Source organism: Diuraphis noxia, unplaced genomic scaffold (assembly GCF_037042655.1).
Source record: "Diuraphis noxia isolate RWA-SAM2 unplaced genomic scaffold, SU_Dnox_SAM2 contig0004, whole genome shotgun sequence".
In the NCBI taxonomy this organism is placed as follows: domain Eukaryota; kingdom Metazoa; phylum Arthropoda; class Insecta; order Hemiptera; family Aphididae; genus Diuraphis; species Diuraphis noxia.
The window spans coordinates 8,639,922-8,661,013 of NW_028301714.1; the positions used below are offsets into that span (position 1 = coordinate 8,639,922).

Genomic DNA, 21,092 nt, shown 5'->3' on the forward strand with positions numbered 1-21,092 from the left:
GTTAGAATATACAGTGTGATATTAATTAAATGCATATTATTTATTCAAATATCATAATGTTCATAATTTTGAATTTTGAAGATATTATATTATATATCTTAAAAAAATAAATATTGTCTACTATTATAAACAAAAATTAGTAAGTATTCAGAAATTATGTTAATGAAATAAATCTAATAGGATTAAAAAAAACCCCTTAAATAAATTACTGTTCAAATTTTATATATTTTTGAGTAAACAAAAACTTTATGAAGTAAATTAATGTTTAATGAGCTTTAAATAAATTAATTTAGTGAACCAGTGAAATAACATCATTTGATATTTCTAAAGAAAATTATTGTTTAAAATTTAAATTAGGAATATACATATGACATATTATTATGTATAGTTTACAAGTTAAACATGTAGGTAATTTAATCATAATAATCTAAAACAAATTATATTTAATGTGATGTTCATTAATATTGTTTTAACGAGTTCATTAATTTTAAACGCTGAAATCAAAAAGTGTAAATATTTATGTAGATCAAAAATGCTTTATTTTCAGGACACAAATTACAATTTTGAAAGCACATTTAAATCGACTGAATTATCTTGCATGAACTCACCTAAGGATTTATATAATACTAGTGTAGAAAGCATGATGATTCCAAAATTAAATTATTCATTAAATCACCCAAGTAAAGAAACACAGTCACATGAAAAATATGATGTAACTGTCCCGAGCGTCACAATAAACATTGAAAGAGAGAATGAGATAAACAAAGTAAATATACTAAAAGACAGTGAAGCTTTGAGAAGTCCAAAGTTGGTGAGGAAAATAAATCAAACATTACGTGATGAGCATAACTTTGACAAAACTGAAATAAATGTTGATACCAAAAAAATATTAGGCTCTCTAAAAAAAACCGAATTAGACACAATTAATCGTTATGAAATTGAAAAAACATTGGAGAAAAATAAATTAATAGAAGTAGACAACCCAGAAAAAAGAGACGATAAAAAGTCTAAAGGGTTTCTACGTTTTAAAATGCCAAATGTGTTCATGAAAAAATCAAAACAAGGTGAAATTGATAATGAAAGTATATTAAGCAACCCAACAGAACAAAGTGAAGGCATTGAAAAAGATAATGTAAAACTATTAATGTATAAAAGAATGAGTAGTGTAAGTAATGATACCAATATTCTACAACAAAGTGATGAAAATGATAAAACTGATAGAAAAGAAAAAGAAATATCCTATACACAAGAAGATAATAGTAATGCACTAATAAGTATTAATGATAAAGTGGCACGGATAATTGAACAAAATAAATTAAAATATCCATCTGATAAAATAATTCAACAAGTTCAAATATCAAGTAAAAATCAACCTAATATACTTAACCTCGATTTTCCGGTTAAAACTGATACACAAATTATAATGAGTGATCCTGAAGTAGTAATTAACTCTCGCAGGACAGTTAGACGTATAATGGAAATTGATGGTAATGAAATTATAGTAGAAGATATTATTGATGAACCAATGTCTGGTGAATCTGTTAAAAGTATTGTCAGAAAAATTACTAAAAATAATACAGAAGAAATTAAAAACATAAACGATCCAGAAGAAATTGAAAATATATTACGATTATCTAGAACAAACGAAAACATACAGAATACATGTGTTACCATTACTAAAACGCATAAAACAATTTTACGTAAAATTGTTGACGGAGAAGAGTCTGTTATTGAAGAAGTCTTTGATGAAACAGAAAACAAACGAATTTTAAATGAGGGTAAAGAAGAAAAAGTAAATGAAACAAAAGATAATGAACATCTAGAAGATAGTTTTGAGATGATTCCAGCACAAGATTTGGAGGAAAATGTTCAACCAATATCATTCAATAGTTCGATGAATCGCAACCAAACACAGGATGGTGATAGGCAATCACACGAACGAAAATCTATTGAAAATATGGATTTAAATAAATCATTTAAAGAAATTGAAAACTCGCATTCTTTCTTGAGTAAACTAATGCGGAAAGGATTTAAAATATCGACAACGAATAATAATAAAAAATTTAGAGACAATATTAATATTGAACATATAAATACGGACGATAAATTTAAATCAGGATTAAAAGTTTTCATTGAAAAGGAACGGGAAAACAATAAATTGCAACATTCGCTTAAATCAAATGAGCCGTCAAATAATTTAGATATAAATGTAACAAACATCGATAAACAAACTACTAGCTATGATCTTCCAACAGCCAAAGACATTGATAATTTACATTCTATTGATAAATCCCAAAACGAAATAGAAAATGAAAACCATTCAGTTCGAAAAATTCATGCAAACATAAAAACCATAACTGATTCTAGCAAAACATTCAGGAATACTCAAAATGAAGATGGTAAAGTAAAGATAGAGCAGTTAGACAACAATGAACATGAAACGCAACAGGTAAAATCTTCAAGAAAAATGACGGACGATGTTAACAATGATTATGGAAAAATGGAAAAAAAACAGCAACAATCAAAAATCAACGATGAACATAAAAAAACACATGAAAATGTATTAAACACGCAAACACTCCAAACAATTGAGCGTAAAACTTATATAGATGGAAAAGAAAAAACAGAAGTCATGAAAAATTCAGAAATGGAAAATTCAACAACCGAAAACGATACCATTATACAAGAATTAAAAAAAAAACGAATGATCAGAAGAGTAATAATCTCAAACGGAAAAGAAACAGTTATCGAGGAAGAAACAGATGACCCTAAAGAAATAAACAATACCACAAATCTAACAATACAAAATGTAAATGCAAAGGAAAATGAAGATGAATTCAACAAAGATGAAGATCTGTTTGCTACGCAAAATGCTAATTCACCTTCATTCTTAAGTAAATTGCGCAAGGGGTTGAAAATGTCACCATCCAAAACGCACAAAAAAATAAAAAATAAAAAAGACAATGAGGTATCTGAATTTAATACTACAACGAAAACGTTATTGAACGATTTCATCGAAAAAGAACGGGAGAGCACTGTCGTAAATGATTTACCAGGAACTGATGAAAATGTCGGTATCGATATTGGGTTCAATGAAAGTTCCAACGCACCGTTGTCAGGAACCAAATCTATTTTGCCGATCAGTGATGACAAACCAGATGTTTCTGAAATATTAAAACAGTCACCATCAGGAATTCAGATCAATCAAACGGGTGCGGTCACCACTTCGATATCACGAAAAATTGTTAGACGTATCATAATCATCGATGGAAAAGAGATCGAGGTAGAAGAGATCATTGATGAACCTGAACCTGGTGCACCAGTTAAAAGTATTTTGAGAAGAACATTCAGAAACGGCGCGGAAGTAGTTGAGAATATTACCGATCCGGAGGAAATAGAAAAAATCTTACAGTTGTCTGTGCTCAACGATACAGTGAAGGATACCAGTGAAAGTGTGACAACTACAACAACGCGTAGAGTTATTAGACGCAAAATTATTGTTGACGGAAAAGAGTGTGTATTTGAAGACGAAATAGACCAACCGGTTACTGACGAGAGAACAGATAGAGTTATTTTAAAATCGTTCAATGACGGACTGGAGGATGTAGGTCAATTAACAAATCTCGATATGGTTCAAACATTTGACAGTGACGGAAAAACTGACCCTAACTTAATAACAAAAACAATAACGAGGAAATTTATAAAGCGTATAGTAATAGTGGATGGAAAAGAAAAGGTTGTAGATGAGGTAGTAGTTGAACCGGAGAATCATGGTTTTACTAAACCATTGCTGGGAGAAATTCAAAAAGACGGGAAAGAATGTTATGACATTTTTGCGAACCCCAATGATGGTAGTATAAACAGTGACTCTGATTTAATAAACGAAACTCGAACCGATAACATAACAACGATAATCAAAACACGAAGAATAATACGACGAATAATTATTGTTGACGGTAAAGAGACAGTTGTAGAGGAGGAAGTTGATGACCCCGAGGAATATGATGAAACGGATTTGGTTCACAAACAAAAAGATAACGAAAAAGCATTAGAACTATTTGATAACCCGACGGAATTATATAGATCAGAACATGGTAAAACCCAAACAATAACAAGTCGTACGATTAGAAAAATACGAAAAATAATAAAGCGAATTAAAGTAGAAGACGGCAAAGAAAAAGTTTTAGAAGAAATTGTAGAAGAACCAGTAGACGACCACACGATACACAAATTAAATGAATTAAAAGATTCAGACGAAATCCCTGATGATAAACTACTAACTAATATGACTGTTGACATTCCGTCGACATTTACAACATCTGTAAATATCAAAACACCACCAATACCTAAAATGGAAGGGGAAATTAAAATCAAGGATACAGATTTACCATCTATCGATCTATCGGGAGTGAAGGCACCGAAACTTGATGTTAAAAAATCATCTGCAGGTATCAAAACACCCGAAGTTCCTACAATTGGTATTACAACCGACATCAAAACTCCAGATGTAAAGATTAAAAAAGGAAAATTACCGAAAGGATCTGTTGATATTGCAGTCGACATACAAGAAAAGGTTTCCGATCAAATTCCATCGACTGTTGATATCACAGTACCATCCATACCTAAAGTTGAAGGAGAAATTATAATCAAAGACACTGAATTACCATCAATTAATCTACCAACGGTGAAAACACCTAAAGTCGAGGTTAAAACTCCTATGGCCGATATCAAGTCAACCAAATTTGATTTGTCTGACATCAAGATACCGGGATTCAAAAACAAAAAAGATAAAAAATCGAAGCAAACTCCAGATCTGGACATCAATGTTGAAGACCAAATTTCTGTATCGGCTCCAAAAGTTGATATAGGAATGCCGTCTATACCTAAAATGGAAGGAGAAATTCAAATCAAGGATACAGATTTACCATCTATTGATCTATCGGGAGTGAAGGCACCGAAAATTGATGTTAAAAAATCATCTGCAGGTATCAAAACACCCGAAGTTCCTACAATTGGTATTACAACCGACATCAAAACTCCAGATGTTAAGATTAAAAAAGGAAAATTACCGAAAGGATCTGTTGATATTGCAGTCGACATACAAGAAAAGGTTTCCGATCAAATTCCATCGACTGTTGATATCACAGTACCATCCATACCTAAAGTTGAAGGAGAAATTATAATCAAAGACACTGAATTACCATCAATTAATCTACCAACGGTGAAAACACCTAAAGTTGAGGTTAAAACTCCTATGGCCGATATCAAGTCAACCAAATTTGATATGTCTGGCATCAAGATACCGGGATTCAAAAACAAAAAAGATAAAAAATCGAAGCAAACTCCAGATCTGGACATCAATGTTGAAGACCACCTTTCTGTATCGGCTCCAAAAGTTGATATAGGAATGCCGTCTATACCTAAACTGGAAGGAGAAATTCAAATCAAGGATACAGATTTACCATCTATCGATCTATCGGGAGTGAAGGCACCGAAACTTGACGTTAAAAAATCATCTGCATGTATCAAAACACCCGAAGTTCCTACAATTGGTATTACAACCGACATCAAAACTCCAGATGTTAAGATTAAAAAAGGAAAATTACCCAAAGGATCTGTTGATATTGCGGTCGACATACAGGAAAAGGTTTCCGATGAAATTCCATCGACTGTTGATATCACAGTGCCATCGATACCGAAAGTTGAAGGAGAAATTATAATCAAAGACATTGAACTACCATCAATTATTCTACCAACGGTGAAAACACCTAAAGTTGAGCTTAAAACTCCAATAACTGATATCAAGTCAACCGATTCGAAATTCGCCGCGATTCCTAACGTGAAAGATCTCGCAAATCTGTCTGGTTCGGATGTATCAATAATTAATGATTTAACAAAAAATATTCCCGATCTTGATATCGATGAACAAAATCTAGTCCAAGAATCGGATTCTGTTATTGGAAATGTTGAAGGAAGTTTGTCGTCAAATCTAAACGTAAATTCTCCATCGTTTTTAAGTAAATTGCGAAAAGGTCTAAAAATGTCAACATCAAAGACGAACAAGAAATCGAAAGATAAGGGTGTTACGGAAACATTAGAATCCGATGATATAACGAAATCGTTATTGAACGATTTCATCGAAAAAGAACGGGAGAGCACTGTCGTAAATGATTTACCAGGAACTGATGAAAATGTCGGTATTGATATTGGGTTCAATGAAAGTTCCAACGCAACGTTGTCAGGAGCCAAATTTATTTTGCCGATCAGTGATGACAAAACAGATGTTTCTGAGATATTAAAACAGTCACCATCAGGAATTCAGATCAATCAAACGGGTGCGGTCACCACTTCGATATCACGAAAAATTGTTAGACGTATCATAATCATCGATGGAAAAGAGATCGAGGTAGAAGAGATCATTGATGAACCTGAACCTGGTGCACCAGTTAAAAGTATTTTGAGAAGAACATTCAGAAACGGCGCGGAAGTAGTTGAGAATATTACCGATCCGGAGGAAATAGAAAAAATCTTACAGTTGTCTGTGCTCAACGATACAGTGAAGGATACCAGTGAAAGTGTGACAACTACAACAACGCGTAGAGTTATTAGACGCAAAATTATTGTTGACGGAAAAGAGTGTGTATTTGAAGACGAAATAGACCAACCGGTTACTGACGAGAGAACAGATAGAGTTATTTTAAAATCGTTCAATGACGGACTGGGGGATGTAGGTCAATTAACAAATCTCGATATGGTTCAAACATTTGACAGTGACGGAAAAACTGACCCTAACTTAATAACAAAAACAATAACGAGGAAATTTATAAAGCGTATAGTAATAGTGGATGGAAAAGAAAAGGTTGTAGATGAGGTAGTAGTTGAACCGGAGAATCATGGTTTTACTAAACCATTGCTGGGAGAAATTCAAAAAGACGGGAAAGAATGTTATGACATTTTTGCGAACCCCAATGATGGTAGTATAAACAGTGACTCTGATTTAATAAACGAAACTCGAACCGATAACATAACAACGATAATCAAAACACGAAGAATAATACGACGAATAATTATTGTTGACGGTAAAGAGACAGTTGTAGAGGAGGAAGTTGATGACCCCGAGGAATATGATGAAACGGATTTGGTTCACAAACAAAAAGATAACGAAAAAGCATTAGAACTAATTGATAACCCGACGGAATTATATAGATCAGAACATGGTAAAACCCAAACAATAACAAGTCGTACGATTAGAAAAATACGAAAAATAATAAAGCGAATTAAAGTAGAAGACGGCAAAGAAAAAGTTGTAGAAGAAATTGTAGAAGAACCAGTAGACGACCACACGATACACAAATTAAATGAATTAAAAGATTCAGACGAAATCCCTGATGATAAACTACTAACTAATATGACTGTTGACATTCCGTCGACATTTACAACATCTGTAAATATCAAAACACCACCAATACCTAAAATGGAAGGGGAAATTAAAATCAAGGATACAGATTTACCATCTATCGATCTATCGGGAGTGAAGGCACCGAAACTTGATGTTAAAAAATCATCTGCAGGTATCAAAACACCCGAAGTTACTACAATTGGTATTACAACCGACATCAAAACTCCAGATGTTAAGATTAAAAAAGGAAAATTACCGAAAGGATCTGTTGATATTGCAGTCGACATACAAGAAAAGGTTTCCGATCAAATTCCATCGACTGTTGATATCACAGTGCCATCCATACCTAAAGTTGAAGGAGAAATTATAATCAAAGACACTGAATTACCATCAATTAATCTATCAACGGTGAAAACACCTAAAGTTGAGGTTAAAACTCCTATGGCCGATATCAAGTCAACCAAATTTGATTTGTCTGACATCAAGATACCGGGATTCAAAAACAAAAAAGATAAAAAATCGAAGCAAACTCCAGATCTGGACATCAATGTTGAAGACCAAATTTCTGTATCGGCTCCAAAAGTTGATATAGGAATGCCGTCTATACCTAAAATGGAAGGGGAAATTAAAATCAAGGATACAGATTTACCATCTATCGATCTATCGGGAGTGAAGGCACCGAAACTTGATGTTAAAAAATCATCTGCAGGTATCAAAACACCCGAAGTTCCTACAATTGGTATTACAACCGACATCAAAACTCCAGATGTTAAGATTAAAAAAGGAAAATTACCGAAAGGATCTGTTGATATTGCAGTCGACATACAAGAAAAGGTTTCCGATCAAATTCCATCGACTGTTGATATCACAGTACCATCCATACCTAAAGTTGAAGGAGAAATTATAATCAAAGACACTGAATTACCATCAATTAATATACCAACGGTGAAAACAACTACAGTTCAGGTGAAAACTCCAATAACTGATATCAAGTCAACCAAATTTGATTTGTCTGACATCAAGATACCGGGATTCAAAAACAAAAAAGATAAAAAATCGAAGCAAACTCCAGATCTGGACATCAATGTTGAAGACCAAATTTCTGTATCGGCTCCAAAAGTTGATATAGGAATGCCGTCTATACCTAAAATGGAAGGAGAAATTCAAATCAAGGATACAGATTTACCATCTATTGATCTATCGGGAGTGAAGGCACCGAAAATTGATGTTAAAAAATCATCTGCAGGTATCAAAACACCCGAAGTTCCTACAATTGGTATTACAACCGACATCAAAACTCCAGATGTTAAGATTAAAAAAGGAAAATTACCGAAAGGATCTGTTGATATTGCAGTCGACATACAAGAAAAGGTTTCCGATCAAATTCCATCGACTGTTGATATCACAGTACCATCCATACCTAAAGTTGAAGGAGAAATTATAATCAAAGACACTGAATTACCATCAATTAATCTACCAACGGTGAAAACACCTAAAGTTGAGGTTAAAACTCCTATGGCCGATATCAAGTCAACCAAATTTGATATGTCTGGCATCAAGATACCGGGATTCAAAAACAAAAAAGATAAAAAATCGAAGCAAACTCCAGATCTGGACATCAATGTTGAAGACCACCTTTCTGTATCGGCTCCAAAAGTTGATATAGGAATGCCGTCTATACCTAAACTGGAAGGAGAAATTCAAATCAAGGATACAGATTTACCATCTATCGATCTATCGGGAGTGAAGGCACCGAAACTTGACGTTAAAAAATCATCTGCAGGTATCAAAACACCCGAAGTTCCTACAATTGGTATTACAACCGACATCAAAACTCCAGATGTTAAGATTAAAAAAGGAAAATTACCCAAAGGATCTGTTGATATTGCGGTCGACATACAGGAAAAGGTTTCCGATGAAATTCCATCGACTGTTGATATCACAGTGCCATCGATACCGAAAGTTGAAGGAGAAATTATAATCAAAGACATTGAACTACCATCAATTATTCTACCAACGGTGAAAACACCTAAAGTTGAGCTTAAAACTCCAATAACTGATATCAAGTCAACCGATTCGAAATTCGCCGCGATTCCTAACGTGAAAGATCTCGCAAATCTGTCTGGTTCGGATGTATCAATAATTAATGATTTAACAAAAAATATTCCCGATCTTGATATCGATGAACAAAATCTAGTCCAAGAATCGGATTCTGTTATTGGAAATGTTGAAGGAAGTTTGTCGTCAAATCTAAACGTAAATTCTCCATCGTTTTTAAGTAAATTGCGAAAAGGTCTAAAAATGTCAACATCAAAGACGAACAAGAAATCGAAAGATAAGGGTGTTACGGAAACATTAGAATCCGATGATATAACGAAATCGTTATTGAACGATTTCATCGAAAAAGAACGGGAGAGCACTGTCGTAAATGATTTACCAGGAACTGATGAAAATGTCGGTATTGATATTGGGTTCAATGAAAGTTCCAACGCAACGTTGTCAGGAGCCAAATTTATTTTGCCGATCAGTGATGACAAAACAGATGTTTCTGAGATATTAAAACAGTCACCATCAGGAATTCAGATCAATCAAACGGGTGCGGTCACCACTTCGATATCACGAAAAATTGTTAGACGTATCATAATCATCGATGGAAAAGAGATCGAGGTAGAAGAGATCATTGATGAACCTGAACCTGGTGCACCAGTTAAAAGTATTTTGAGAAGAACATTCAGAAACGGCGCGGAAGTAGTTGAGAATATTACCGATCCGGAGGAAATAGAAAAAATCTTACAGTTGTCTGTGCTCAACGATACAGTGAAGGATACCAGTGAAAGTGTGACAACTACAACAACGCGTAGAGTTATTAGACGCAAAATTATTGTTGACGGAAAAGAGTGTGTATTTGAAGACGAAATAGACCAACCGGTTACTGACGAGAGAACAGATAGAGTTATTTTAAAATCGTTCAATGACGGACTGGGGGATGTAGGTCAATTAACAAATCTCGATATGGTTCAAACATTTGACAGTGACGGAAAAACTGACCCTAACTTAATAACAAAAACAATAACGAGGAAATTTATAAAGCGTATAGTAATAGTGGATGGAAAAGAAAAGGTTGTAGATGAGGTAGTAGTTGAACCGGAGAATCATGGTTTTACTAAACCATTGCTGGGAGAAATTCAAAAAGACGGGAAAGAATGTTATGACATTTTTGCGAACCCCAATGATGGTAGTATAAACAGTGACTCTGATTTAATAAACGAAACTCGAACCGATAACATAACAACGATAATCAAAACACGAAGAATAATACGACGAATAATTATTGTTGACGGTAAAGAGACAGTTGTAGAGGAGGAAGTTGATGACCCCGAGGAATATGATGAAACGGATTTGGTTCACAAACAAAAAGATAACGAAAAAGCATTAGAACTATTTGATAACCCGACGGAATTATATAGATCAGAACATGGTAAAACCCAAACAATAACAAGTCGTACGATTAGAAAAATACGAAAAATAATAAAGCGAATTAAAGTAGAAGACGGCAAAGAAAAAGTTGTAGAAGAAATTGTAGAAGAACCAGTAGACGACCACACGATACACAAATTAAATGAATTAAAAGATTCAGACGAAATCCCTGATGATAAACTACTAACTAATATGACTGTTGACATTCCGTCGACATTTACAACATCTGTAAATATCAAAACACCACCAATACCTAAAATGGAAGGGGAAATTAAAATCAAGGATACAGATTTACCATCTATCGATCTATCGGGAGTGAAGGCACCGAAACTTGATGTTAAAAAATCATCTGCAGGTATCAAAACACCCGAAGTTCCTACAATTGGTATTACAACCGACATCAAAACTCCAGATGTAAAGATTAAAAAAGGAAAATTACCGAAAGGATCTGTTGATATTGCAGTCGACATACAAGAAAAGGTTTCCGATCAAATTCCATCGACTGTTGATATCACAGTACCATCCATACCTAAAGTTGAAGGAGAAATTATAATCAAAGACACTGAATTACCATCAATTAATCTACCAACGGTGAAAACACCTAAAGTCGAGGTTAAAACTCCTATGGCCGATATCAAGTCAACCAAATTTGATATGTCTGGCATCAAGATACCGGGATTCAAAAACAAAAAAGATAAAAAATCGAAGCAAACTCCAGATCTGGACATCAATGTTGAAGACCACCTTTCTGTATCGGCTCCAAAAGTTGATATAGGAATGCCGTCTATACCTAAACTGGAAGGAGAAATTCAAATCAAGGATACAGATTTACCATCTATCGATCTATCGGGAGTGAAGGCACCGAAACTTGACGTTAAAAAATCATCTGCAGGTATCAAAACACCCGAAGTTCCTACAATTGGTATTACAACCGACATCAAAACTCCAGATGTTAAGATTAAAAAAGGAAAATTACCCAAAGGATCTGTTGATATTGCGGTCGACATACAGGAAAAGGTTTCCGATGAAATTCCATCGACTGTTGATATCACAGTGCCATCGATACCGAAAGTTGAAGGAGAAATTATAATCAAAGACATTGAACTACCATCAATTATTCTACCAACGGTGAAAACACCTAAAGTTGAGCTTAAAACTCCAATAACTGATATCAAGTCAACCGATTCGAAATTCGCCGCGATTCCTAACGTGAAAGATCTCGCAAATCTGTCTGGTTCGGATGTATCAATAATTAATGATTTAACAAAAAATATTCCCGATCTTGATATCGATGAACAAAATCTAGTCCAAGAATCGGATTCTGTTATTGGAAATGTTGAAGGAAGTTTGTCGTCAAATCTAAACGTAAATTCTCCATCGTTTTTAAGTAAATTGCGAAAAGGTCTAAAAATGTCAACATCAAAGACGAACAAGAAATCGAAAGATAAGGGTGTTACGGAAACATTAGAATCCGATGATATAACGAAATCGTTATTGAACGATTTCATCGAAAAAGAACGGGAGAGCACTGTCGTAAATGATTTACCAGGAACTGATGAAAATGTCGGTATTGATATTGGGTTCAATGAAAGTTCCAACGCAACGTTGTCAGGAGCCAAATTTATTTTGCCGATCAGTGATGACAAAACAGATGTTTCTGAGATATTAAAACAGTCACCATCAGGAATTCAGATCAATCAAACGGGTGCGGTCACCACTTCGATATCACGAAAAATTGTTAGACGTATCATAATCATCGATGGAAAAGAGATCGAGGTAGAAGAGATCATTGATGAACCTGAACCTGGTGCACCAGTTAAAAGTATTTTGAGAAGAACATTCAGAAACGGCGCGGAAGTAGTTGAGAATATTACCGATCCGGAGGAAATAGAAAAAATCTTACAGTTGTCTGTGCTCAACGATACAGTGAAGGATACCAGTGAAAGTGTGACAACTACAACAACGCGTAGAGTTATTAGACGCAAAATTATTGTTGACGGAAAAGAGTGTGTATTTGAAGACGAAATAGACCAACCGGTTACTGACGAGAGAACAGATAGAGTTATTTTAAAATCGTTCAATGACGGACTGGGGGATGTAGGTCAATTAACAAATCTCGATATGGTTCAAACATTTGACAGTGACGGAAAAACTGACCCTAACTTAATAACAAAAACAATAACGAGGAAATTTATAAAGCGTATAGTAATAGTGGATGGAAAAGAAAAGGTTGTAGATGAGGTAGTAGTTGAACCGGAGAATCATGGTTTTACTAAACCATTGCTGGGAGAAATTCAAAAAGACGGGAAAGAATGTTATGACATTTTTGCGAACCCCAATGATGGTAGTATAAACAGTGACTCTGATTTAATAAACGAAACTCGAACCGATAACATAACAACGATAATCAAAACACGAAGAATAATACGACGAATAATTATTGTTGACGGTAAAGAGACAGTTGTAGAGGAGGAAGTTGATGACCCCGAGGAATATGATGAAACGGATTTGGTTCACAAACAAAAAGATAACGAAAAAGCATTAGAACTATTTGATAACCCGACGGAATTATATAGATCAGAACATGGTAAAACCCAAACAATAACAAGTCGTACGATTAGAAAAATACGAAAAATAATAAAGCGAATTAAAGTAGAAGACGGCAAAGAAAAAGTTGTAGAAGAAATTGTAGAAGAACCAGTAGACGACCACACGATACACAAATTAAATGAATTAAAAGATTCAGACGAAATCCCTGATGATAAACTACTAACTAATATGACTGTTGACATTCCGTCGACATTTACAACATCTGTAAATATCAAAACACCACCAATACCTAAAATGGAAGGGGAAATTAAAATCAAGGATACAGATTTACCATCTATCGATCTATCGGGAGTGAAGGCACCGAAACTTGATGTTAAAAAATCATCTGCAGGTATCAAAACACCCGAAGTTCCTACAATTGGTATTACAACCGACATCAAAACTCCAGATGTTAAGATTAAAAAAGGAAAATTACCGAAAGGATCTGTTGATATTGCAGTCGACATACAAGAAAAGGTTTCCGATCAAATTCCATCGACTGTTGATATCACAGTACCATCCATACCTAAAGTTGAAGGAGAAATTATAATCAAAGACACTGAATTACCATCAATTAATCTACCAACGGTGAAAACACCTAAAGTTGAGGTTAAAACTCCTATGGCCGATATCAAGTCAACCAAATTTGATTTGTCTGACATCAAGATACCGGGATTCAAAAACAAAAAAGATAAAAAATCGAAGCAAACTCCAGATCTGGACATCAATGTTGAAGACCAAATTTCTGTATCGGCTCCAAATGTTGATATAGGAATGCCGTCTATACCTAAAATGGAAGGGGAAATTAAAATCAAGGATACAGATTTACCATCTATCGATCTATCGGGAGTGAAGGCACCGAAACTTGATGTTAAAAAATCATCTGCAGGTATCAAAACACCCGAAGTTCCTACAATTGGTATTACAACCGACATCAAAACTCCAGATGTTAAGATTAAAAAAGGAAAATTACCGAAAGGATCTGTTGATATTGCAGTCGACATACAAGAAAAGGTTTCCGATCAAATTCCATCGACTGTTGATATCACAGTACCATCCATACCTAAAGTTGAAGGAGAAATTATAATCAAAGACACTGAATTACCATCAATTAATCTACCAACGGTGAAAACACCTAAAGTTGAGGTTAAAACTCCTATGGCCGATATCAAGTCAACCAAATTTGATATGTCTGGCATCAAGATACCGGGATTCAAAAACAAAAAAGATAAAAAATCGAAGCAAACTCCAGATCTGGACATCAATGTTGAAGACCACCTTTCTGTATCGGCTCCAAAAGTTGATATAGGAATGCCGTCTTTACCTAAAATGGAAGGAGAAATTAAAATCAAGGATACAGATTTACCATCTATCGATCTATCGGGAGTGAAGGCACCGAAACTTGATGTTAAAAAATCATCTGCAGGTATCAAAACACCCGGAGTTCCTACAATTGGTATTGCAACCGACGTAAAAACTCCAGATGTTAAGATTAAAAAAGGAAAATCACCCAAAGGATCTGTTGATATTGCAGTCGACATACAAGAAAAGGTTTCCGATCAAATTCCATCGACTGTTGATATCACAGTACCATCCATACCTAAAGTTGAAGGAGAAATTATAATCAAAGACACTGAATTACCATCAATTAATCTACCAACGGTGAAAACACCTAAAGTTGAGGTTAAAACTCCTATGGCCGATATCAAGTCAACCAAATTTGATTTGTCTGACATCAAGATACCGGGATTCAAAAACAAAAAAGATAAAAAATCGAAGCAAACTCCAGATCTGGACATCAATGTTGAAGACCAAATTTCTGTATCGGCTCCAAAAGTTGATATAGGAATGACGTCTATACCTAAACTGGAAGGAGAAATTAAAATCAAGGATACAGATTTACCATCTATCGATCTATCGGGAGTGAAGGCACCGAAACTTGATGTTAAAAAATCATCTGCAGGTATCAAAACACCCGAAGTTCCTACAATTGGTATTACAACCGACATCAAAACTCCAGATGTTAAGATTAAAAAAGGAAAATTACCCAAAGGATCTGTTGATATTGCGGTCGACATACAGGAAAAGGTTTCCGATGAAATTCCATCGACTGTTGATATCACAGTACCATCCATACATAAAGTTGAAGGAGAAATTATAATCAAAGACACTGAATTACCATCAATTAATCTACCAACGGTGAAAACACCTAAAGTTGAGGTTAAAACTCCTATGGCCGATATCAAGTCAACCAAATTTGATTTGTCTGACATCAAGATACCGGGATTCAAAAACAAAAAAGATAAAAAATCGAAGCAAACTCCAGATCTGGACATCAATGTTGAAGACCAAATTTCTGTATCGGCTCCAAAAGTTGATATAGGTATGCCGTCTATACCTAAACTGGAAGGAGAAATTAAAATCAAGGATACAGATTTACCATCTATCGATCTATCGGGAGTGAAGGCACCGAAACTTGATGTTAAAAAATCATCTGCAGGTATCAAAACACCCGAAGTTCCTACAATTGGTATTACAACCGACATCAAAACTCCAGATGTTAAGATTAAAAAAGGAAAATTACCGAAAGGATCTGTTGATATTGCAGTCGACATACAAGAAAAGGTTTCCGATCAAATTCCATCGACTGTTGATATCACAGTGCCATCCATACCTAAAGTTGAAGGAGAAATTATAATCAAAGACACTGAATTACCATCAATTAATCTACCAACGGTGAAAACACCTAAAGTTGAGGTTAAAACTCCTATGGCCGATATCAAGTCAACCAAATTTGATTTGTCTGACATCAAGATACCGGGATTCAAAAACAAAAAAGATAAAAAATCGAAGCAAACTCCAGATCTGGACATCAATGTTGAAGACCAAATTTCTGTATCGGCTCCAAATGTTGATATAGGAATGCCGTCTATACCTAAAATGGAAGGGGAAATTAAAATCAAGGATACAGATTTACCATCTATCGATCTATCGGGAGTGAAGGCACCGAAACTTGATGTTAAAAAATCATCTGCAGGTATCAAAACACCCGAAGTTCCTACAATTGGTATTACAACCGACATCAAAACTCCAGATGTTAAGATTAAAAAAGGAAAATTACCGAAAGGATCTGTTGATATTGCAGTCGACATACAAGAAAAGGTTTCCGATCAAATTCCATCGACTGTTGATATCACAGTACCATCCATACCTAAAGTTGAAGGAGAAATTATAATCAAAGACACTGAATTACCATCAATTAATCTACCAACGGTGAAAACACCTAAAGTTGAGGTTAAAACTCCTATGGCCGATATCAAGTCAACCAAATTTGATATGTCTGGCATCAAGATACCGGGATTCAAAAACAAAAAAGATAAAAAATCGAAGCAAACTCCAGATCTGGACATCAATGTTGAAGACCACCTTTCTGTATCGGCTCCAAAAGTTGATATAGGAATGCCGTCTTTACCTAAAATGGAAGGAGAAATTAAAATCAAGGATACAGATTTACCATCTATCGATCTATCGGGAGTGAAGGCACCGAAACTTGATGTTAAAAAATCATCTGCAGGTATCAAAACACCCGGAGTTCCTACAATTGGTATTGCAACCGACGTAAAAACTCCAGATGTTAAGATTAAAAAAGGAAAATCACCCAAAGGATCTGTTGATATTGCAGTCGACATACAAGAAAAGGTTTCCGATCAAATTCCATCGACTGTTGATATCACAGTACCATCCATACCTAAAGTTGAAGGAGAAATTATAATCAAAGACACTGAATTACCATCAATTAATCTACCAACGGTGAAAACACCTAAAGTTGAGGTTAAAACTCCTATGGCCGATATCAAGTCAACCAAATTTGATATGTCTGGCATCAAGATACCGGGATTCAAAAACAAAAAAGATAAAAAATCGAAGCAAACTCCAGATCTGGACATCAATGTTGAAGACCACCTTTCTGTATCGGCTCCAAAAGTTGATATAGGAATGCCGTCTTTACCTAAAATGGAAGGAGAAATTAAAATCAAGGATACAGATTTACCATCTATCGATCTATCGGGAGTGAAGGCACCGAAACTTGATGTTAAAAAATCATCTGCAGGTATCAAAACACCCGGAGTTCCTACAATTGGTATTGCAACCGACGTAAAAACTCCAGATGTTAAGATTAAAAAAGGAAAATCACCCAAAGGATCTGTTGATATTGCAGTCGACATACAAGAAAAGGTTTCCGATCAAATTCCATCGACTGTTGATATCACAGTACCATCCATACCTAAAGTTGAAGGAGAAATTATAATCAAAGACACTGAATTACCATCAATTAATCTACCAACGGTGAAAACACCTAAAGTTGAGGTTAAAACTCCTATGGCCGATATCAAGTCAACCAAATTTGATTTGTCTGACATCAAGATACCGGGATTCAAAAACAAAAAAGATAAAAAATCGAAGCAAACTCCAGATCTGGACATCAATGTTGAAGACCAAATTTCTGTATCGGCTCCAAAAGTTGATATAGGAATGACGTCTATACCTAAACTGGAAGGAGAAATTAAAATCAAGGATACAGATTTACCATCTATCGATCTATCGGGAGTGAAGGCACCGAAACTTGATGTTAAAAAATCATCTGCAGGTATCAAAACACCCGAAGTTCCTACAATTGGTATTACAACCGACATCAAAACTCCAGATGTTAAGATTAAAAAAGGAAAATTACCCAAAGGATCTGTTGATATTGCGGTCGACATACAGGAAAAGGTTTCCGATGAAATTCCATCGACTGTTGATATCACAGTACCATCCATACATAAAGTTGAAGGAGAAATTATAATCAAAGACACTGAATTACCATCAATTAATCTACCAACGGTGAAAACACCTAAAGTTGAGGTTAAAACTCCTATGGCCGATATCAAGTCAACCAAATTTGATTTGTCTGACATCAAGATACCGGGATTCAAAAACAAAAAAGATAAAAAATCGAAGCAAACTCCAGATCTGGACATCAATGTTGAAGACCAAATTTCTGTATCGGCTCCAAAAGTTGATATAGGTATGCCGTCTATACCTAAACTGGAAGGAGAAATTAAAATCAAGGATACAGATTTACCATCTATCGATCTATCGGGAGTGAAGGCACCGAAACTTGATGTTAAAAAATCATCTGCAGGTATCAAAACACCCGAAGTTCCTACAATTGGTATTACAACCGACATCAAAACTCCAGATGTTAAGATTAAAAAAGGAAAATTACCGAAAGGATCTGTTGATATTGCAGTCGACATACAAGAAAAGGTTTCCGATCAAATTCCATCGACTGTTGATATCACAGTGCCATCCATACCTAAAGTTGAAGGAGAAATTATAATCAAAGACACTGAATTACCATCAATTAATCTACCAACGGTGAAAACACCTAAAGTTGAGGTTAAAACTCCTATGGCCGATATCAAGTCAACCAAATTTGATTTGTCTGACATCAAGATACCGGGATTCAAAAACAAAAAAGATAAAAAATCGAAGCAAACTCCAGATCTGGACATCAATGTTGAAGACCAAATTTCTGTATCGGCTCCAAATGTTGATATAGGAATGCCGTCTATACCTAAAATGGAAGGGGAAATTAAAATCAAGGATACAGATTTACCATCTATCGATCTATCGGGAGTGAAGGCACCGAAACTTGATGTTAAAAAATCATCTGCAGGTATCAAAACACCCGAAGTTCCTACAATTGGTATTACAACCGACATCAAAACTCCAGATGTTAAGATTAAAAAAGGAAAATTACCGAAAGGATCTGTTGATATTGCAGTCGACATACAAGAAAAGGTTTCCGATCAAATTCCATCGACTGTTGATATCACAGTACCATCCATACCTAAAGTTGAAGGAGAAATTATAATCAAAGACACTGAATTACCATCAATTAATCTACCAACGGTGAAAACACCTAAAGTTGAGGTTAAAACTCCTATGGCCGATATCAAGTCAACCAAATTTGATATGTCTGGCATCAAGATACCGGGATTCAAAAACAAAAAAGATAAAAAATCGAAGCAAACTCCAGATCTGGACATCAATGTTGAAGACCACCTTTCTGTATCGGCTCCAAAAGTTGATATAGGAATGCCGTCTTTACCTAAAATGGAAGGAGAAATTAAAATCAAGGATACAGATTTACCATCTATCGATCTATCGGGAGTGAAGGCACCGAAACTTGATGTTAAAAAATCATCTGCAGGTATCAAAACACCCGGAGTTCCTACAATTGGTATTGCAACCGACGTAAAAACTCCAGATGTTAAGATTAAAAAAGGAAAATCACCCAAAGGATCTGTTGATATTGCAGTCGACATACAAGAAAAGGTTTCCGATCAAATTCCATCGACTGTTGATATCACAGTACCATCCATACCTAAAGTTGAAGGAGAAATTATAATCAAAGACACTGAATTACCATCAATTAATCTACCAACGGTGAAAACACCTAAAGTTGAGGTTAAAACTCCTATGGCCGATATCAAGTCAACCAAATTTGATTTGTCTGACATCAAGATACCGGGATTCAAAAACAAAAAAGATAAAAAATCGAAGCAAACTCCAGATCTGGACATCAATGTTGAAGACCAAATTTCTGTATCGGCTCCAAAAGTTGATATAGGAATGACGTCTATACCTAAACTGGAAGGAGAAATTAAAATCAAGGATACAGATTTACCATCTATCGATCTATCGGGAGTGAAGGCACCGAAACTTGATGTTAAAAAATCATCTGCAGGTATCAAAACACCCGAAGTTCCTACAATTGGTATTACAACCGACATCAAAACTCCAGATGTTAAGATTAAAAAAGGAAAATTACCCAAAGGATCTGTTGATATTGCGGTCGACATACAGGAAAAGGTTTCCGATGAAATTCCATCGACTGTTGATATCACAGTGCCATCGATACCGAAAGTTGAAGGAGAAATTATAATCAAAGACACTGAATTACCATCAATTAATCTACCAACGGTGAAAACACCTAAAGTCGAGGTTAAAACTCCTATGGCCGATATCATGTCAACCAAATTTGATTTGCCTGACATCAAGATACCGGGATTCAAAAACAAAAAAGATAAAAAATCGAAGCAAACTCCAGATTTGGACATCAAAGTTGAAGACCAAATTTCTGTATCGGCTCCAAAAGTTGATATAGGAATGCCGCCTATACCTAAAATGGAAGGGGAAATTAAAATCAAGGATACAGATTTACCATCTATCGATCTATCGGGAGTGAAGGCACCGAAACTTGATGTTAAAAAATCATCTGCAGGTATCAAAACACCCGAAGTTCCTACAATTGGTATTACAACCGACATCAAAACTCCAGATGTTAAGATTAAAAAAGGAAAATTACCGAAAGGATCTGTTGATATTGCAGTCGACATACAAGAAAAGGTTTCCGATCAAATTCCATCGACTGTTGATATCACAGTACCATCCATACATAAAGTTGAAGGAGAAATTATAATCAAAGACACTGAATTACCATCAATTAATCTACCAACGGTGAAAACACCTAAAGTTGAGGTTAAAACTCCTATGGCCGATATCAAGTCAACCAAAT

At 35.0% G+C, this 21,092-nt stretch overlaps 1 protein-coding gene across 1 annotated transcript in view; it reads left to right on the plus strand.

Annotated features, from left to right (window-relative positions):
* LOC107168302 (uncharacterized) overlaps nt 1-21,092 on the plus strand; it is a 60,204-nt gene that overhangs the window by 2,361 nt on the left and 36,751 nt on the right. Inside the window, exon 6 of the mRNA XM_089225836.1 lies at nt 548-21,055. Within this exon, the coding sequence (XP_089081962.1) occupies nt 548-21,055 (20,508 nt within the window). The remainder of the gene's footprint in view (nt 1-547; nt 21,056-21,092) is intronic.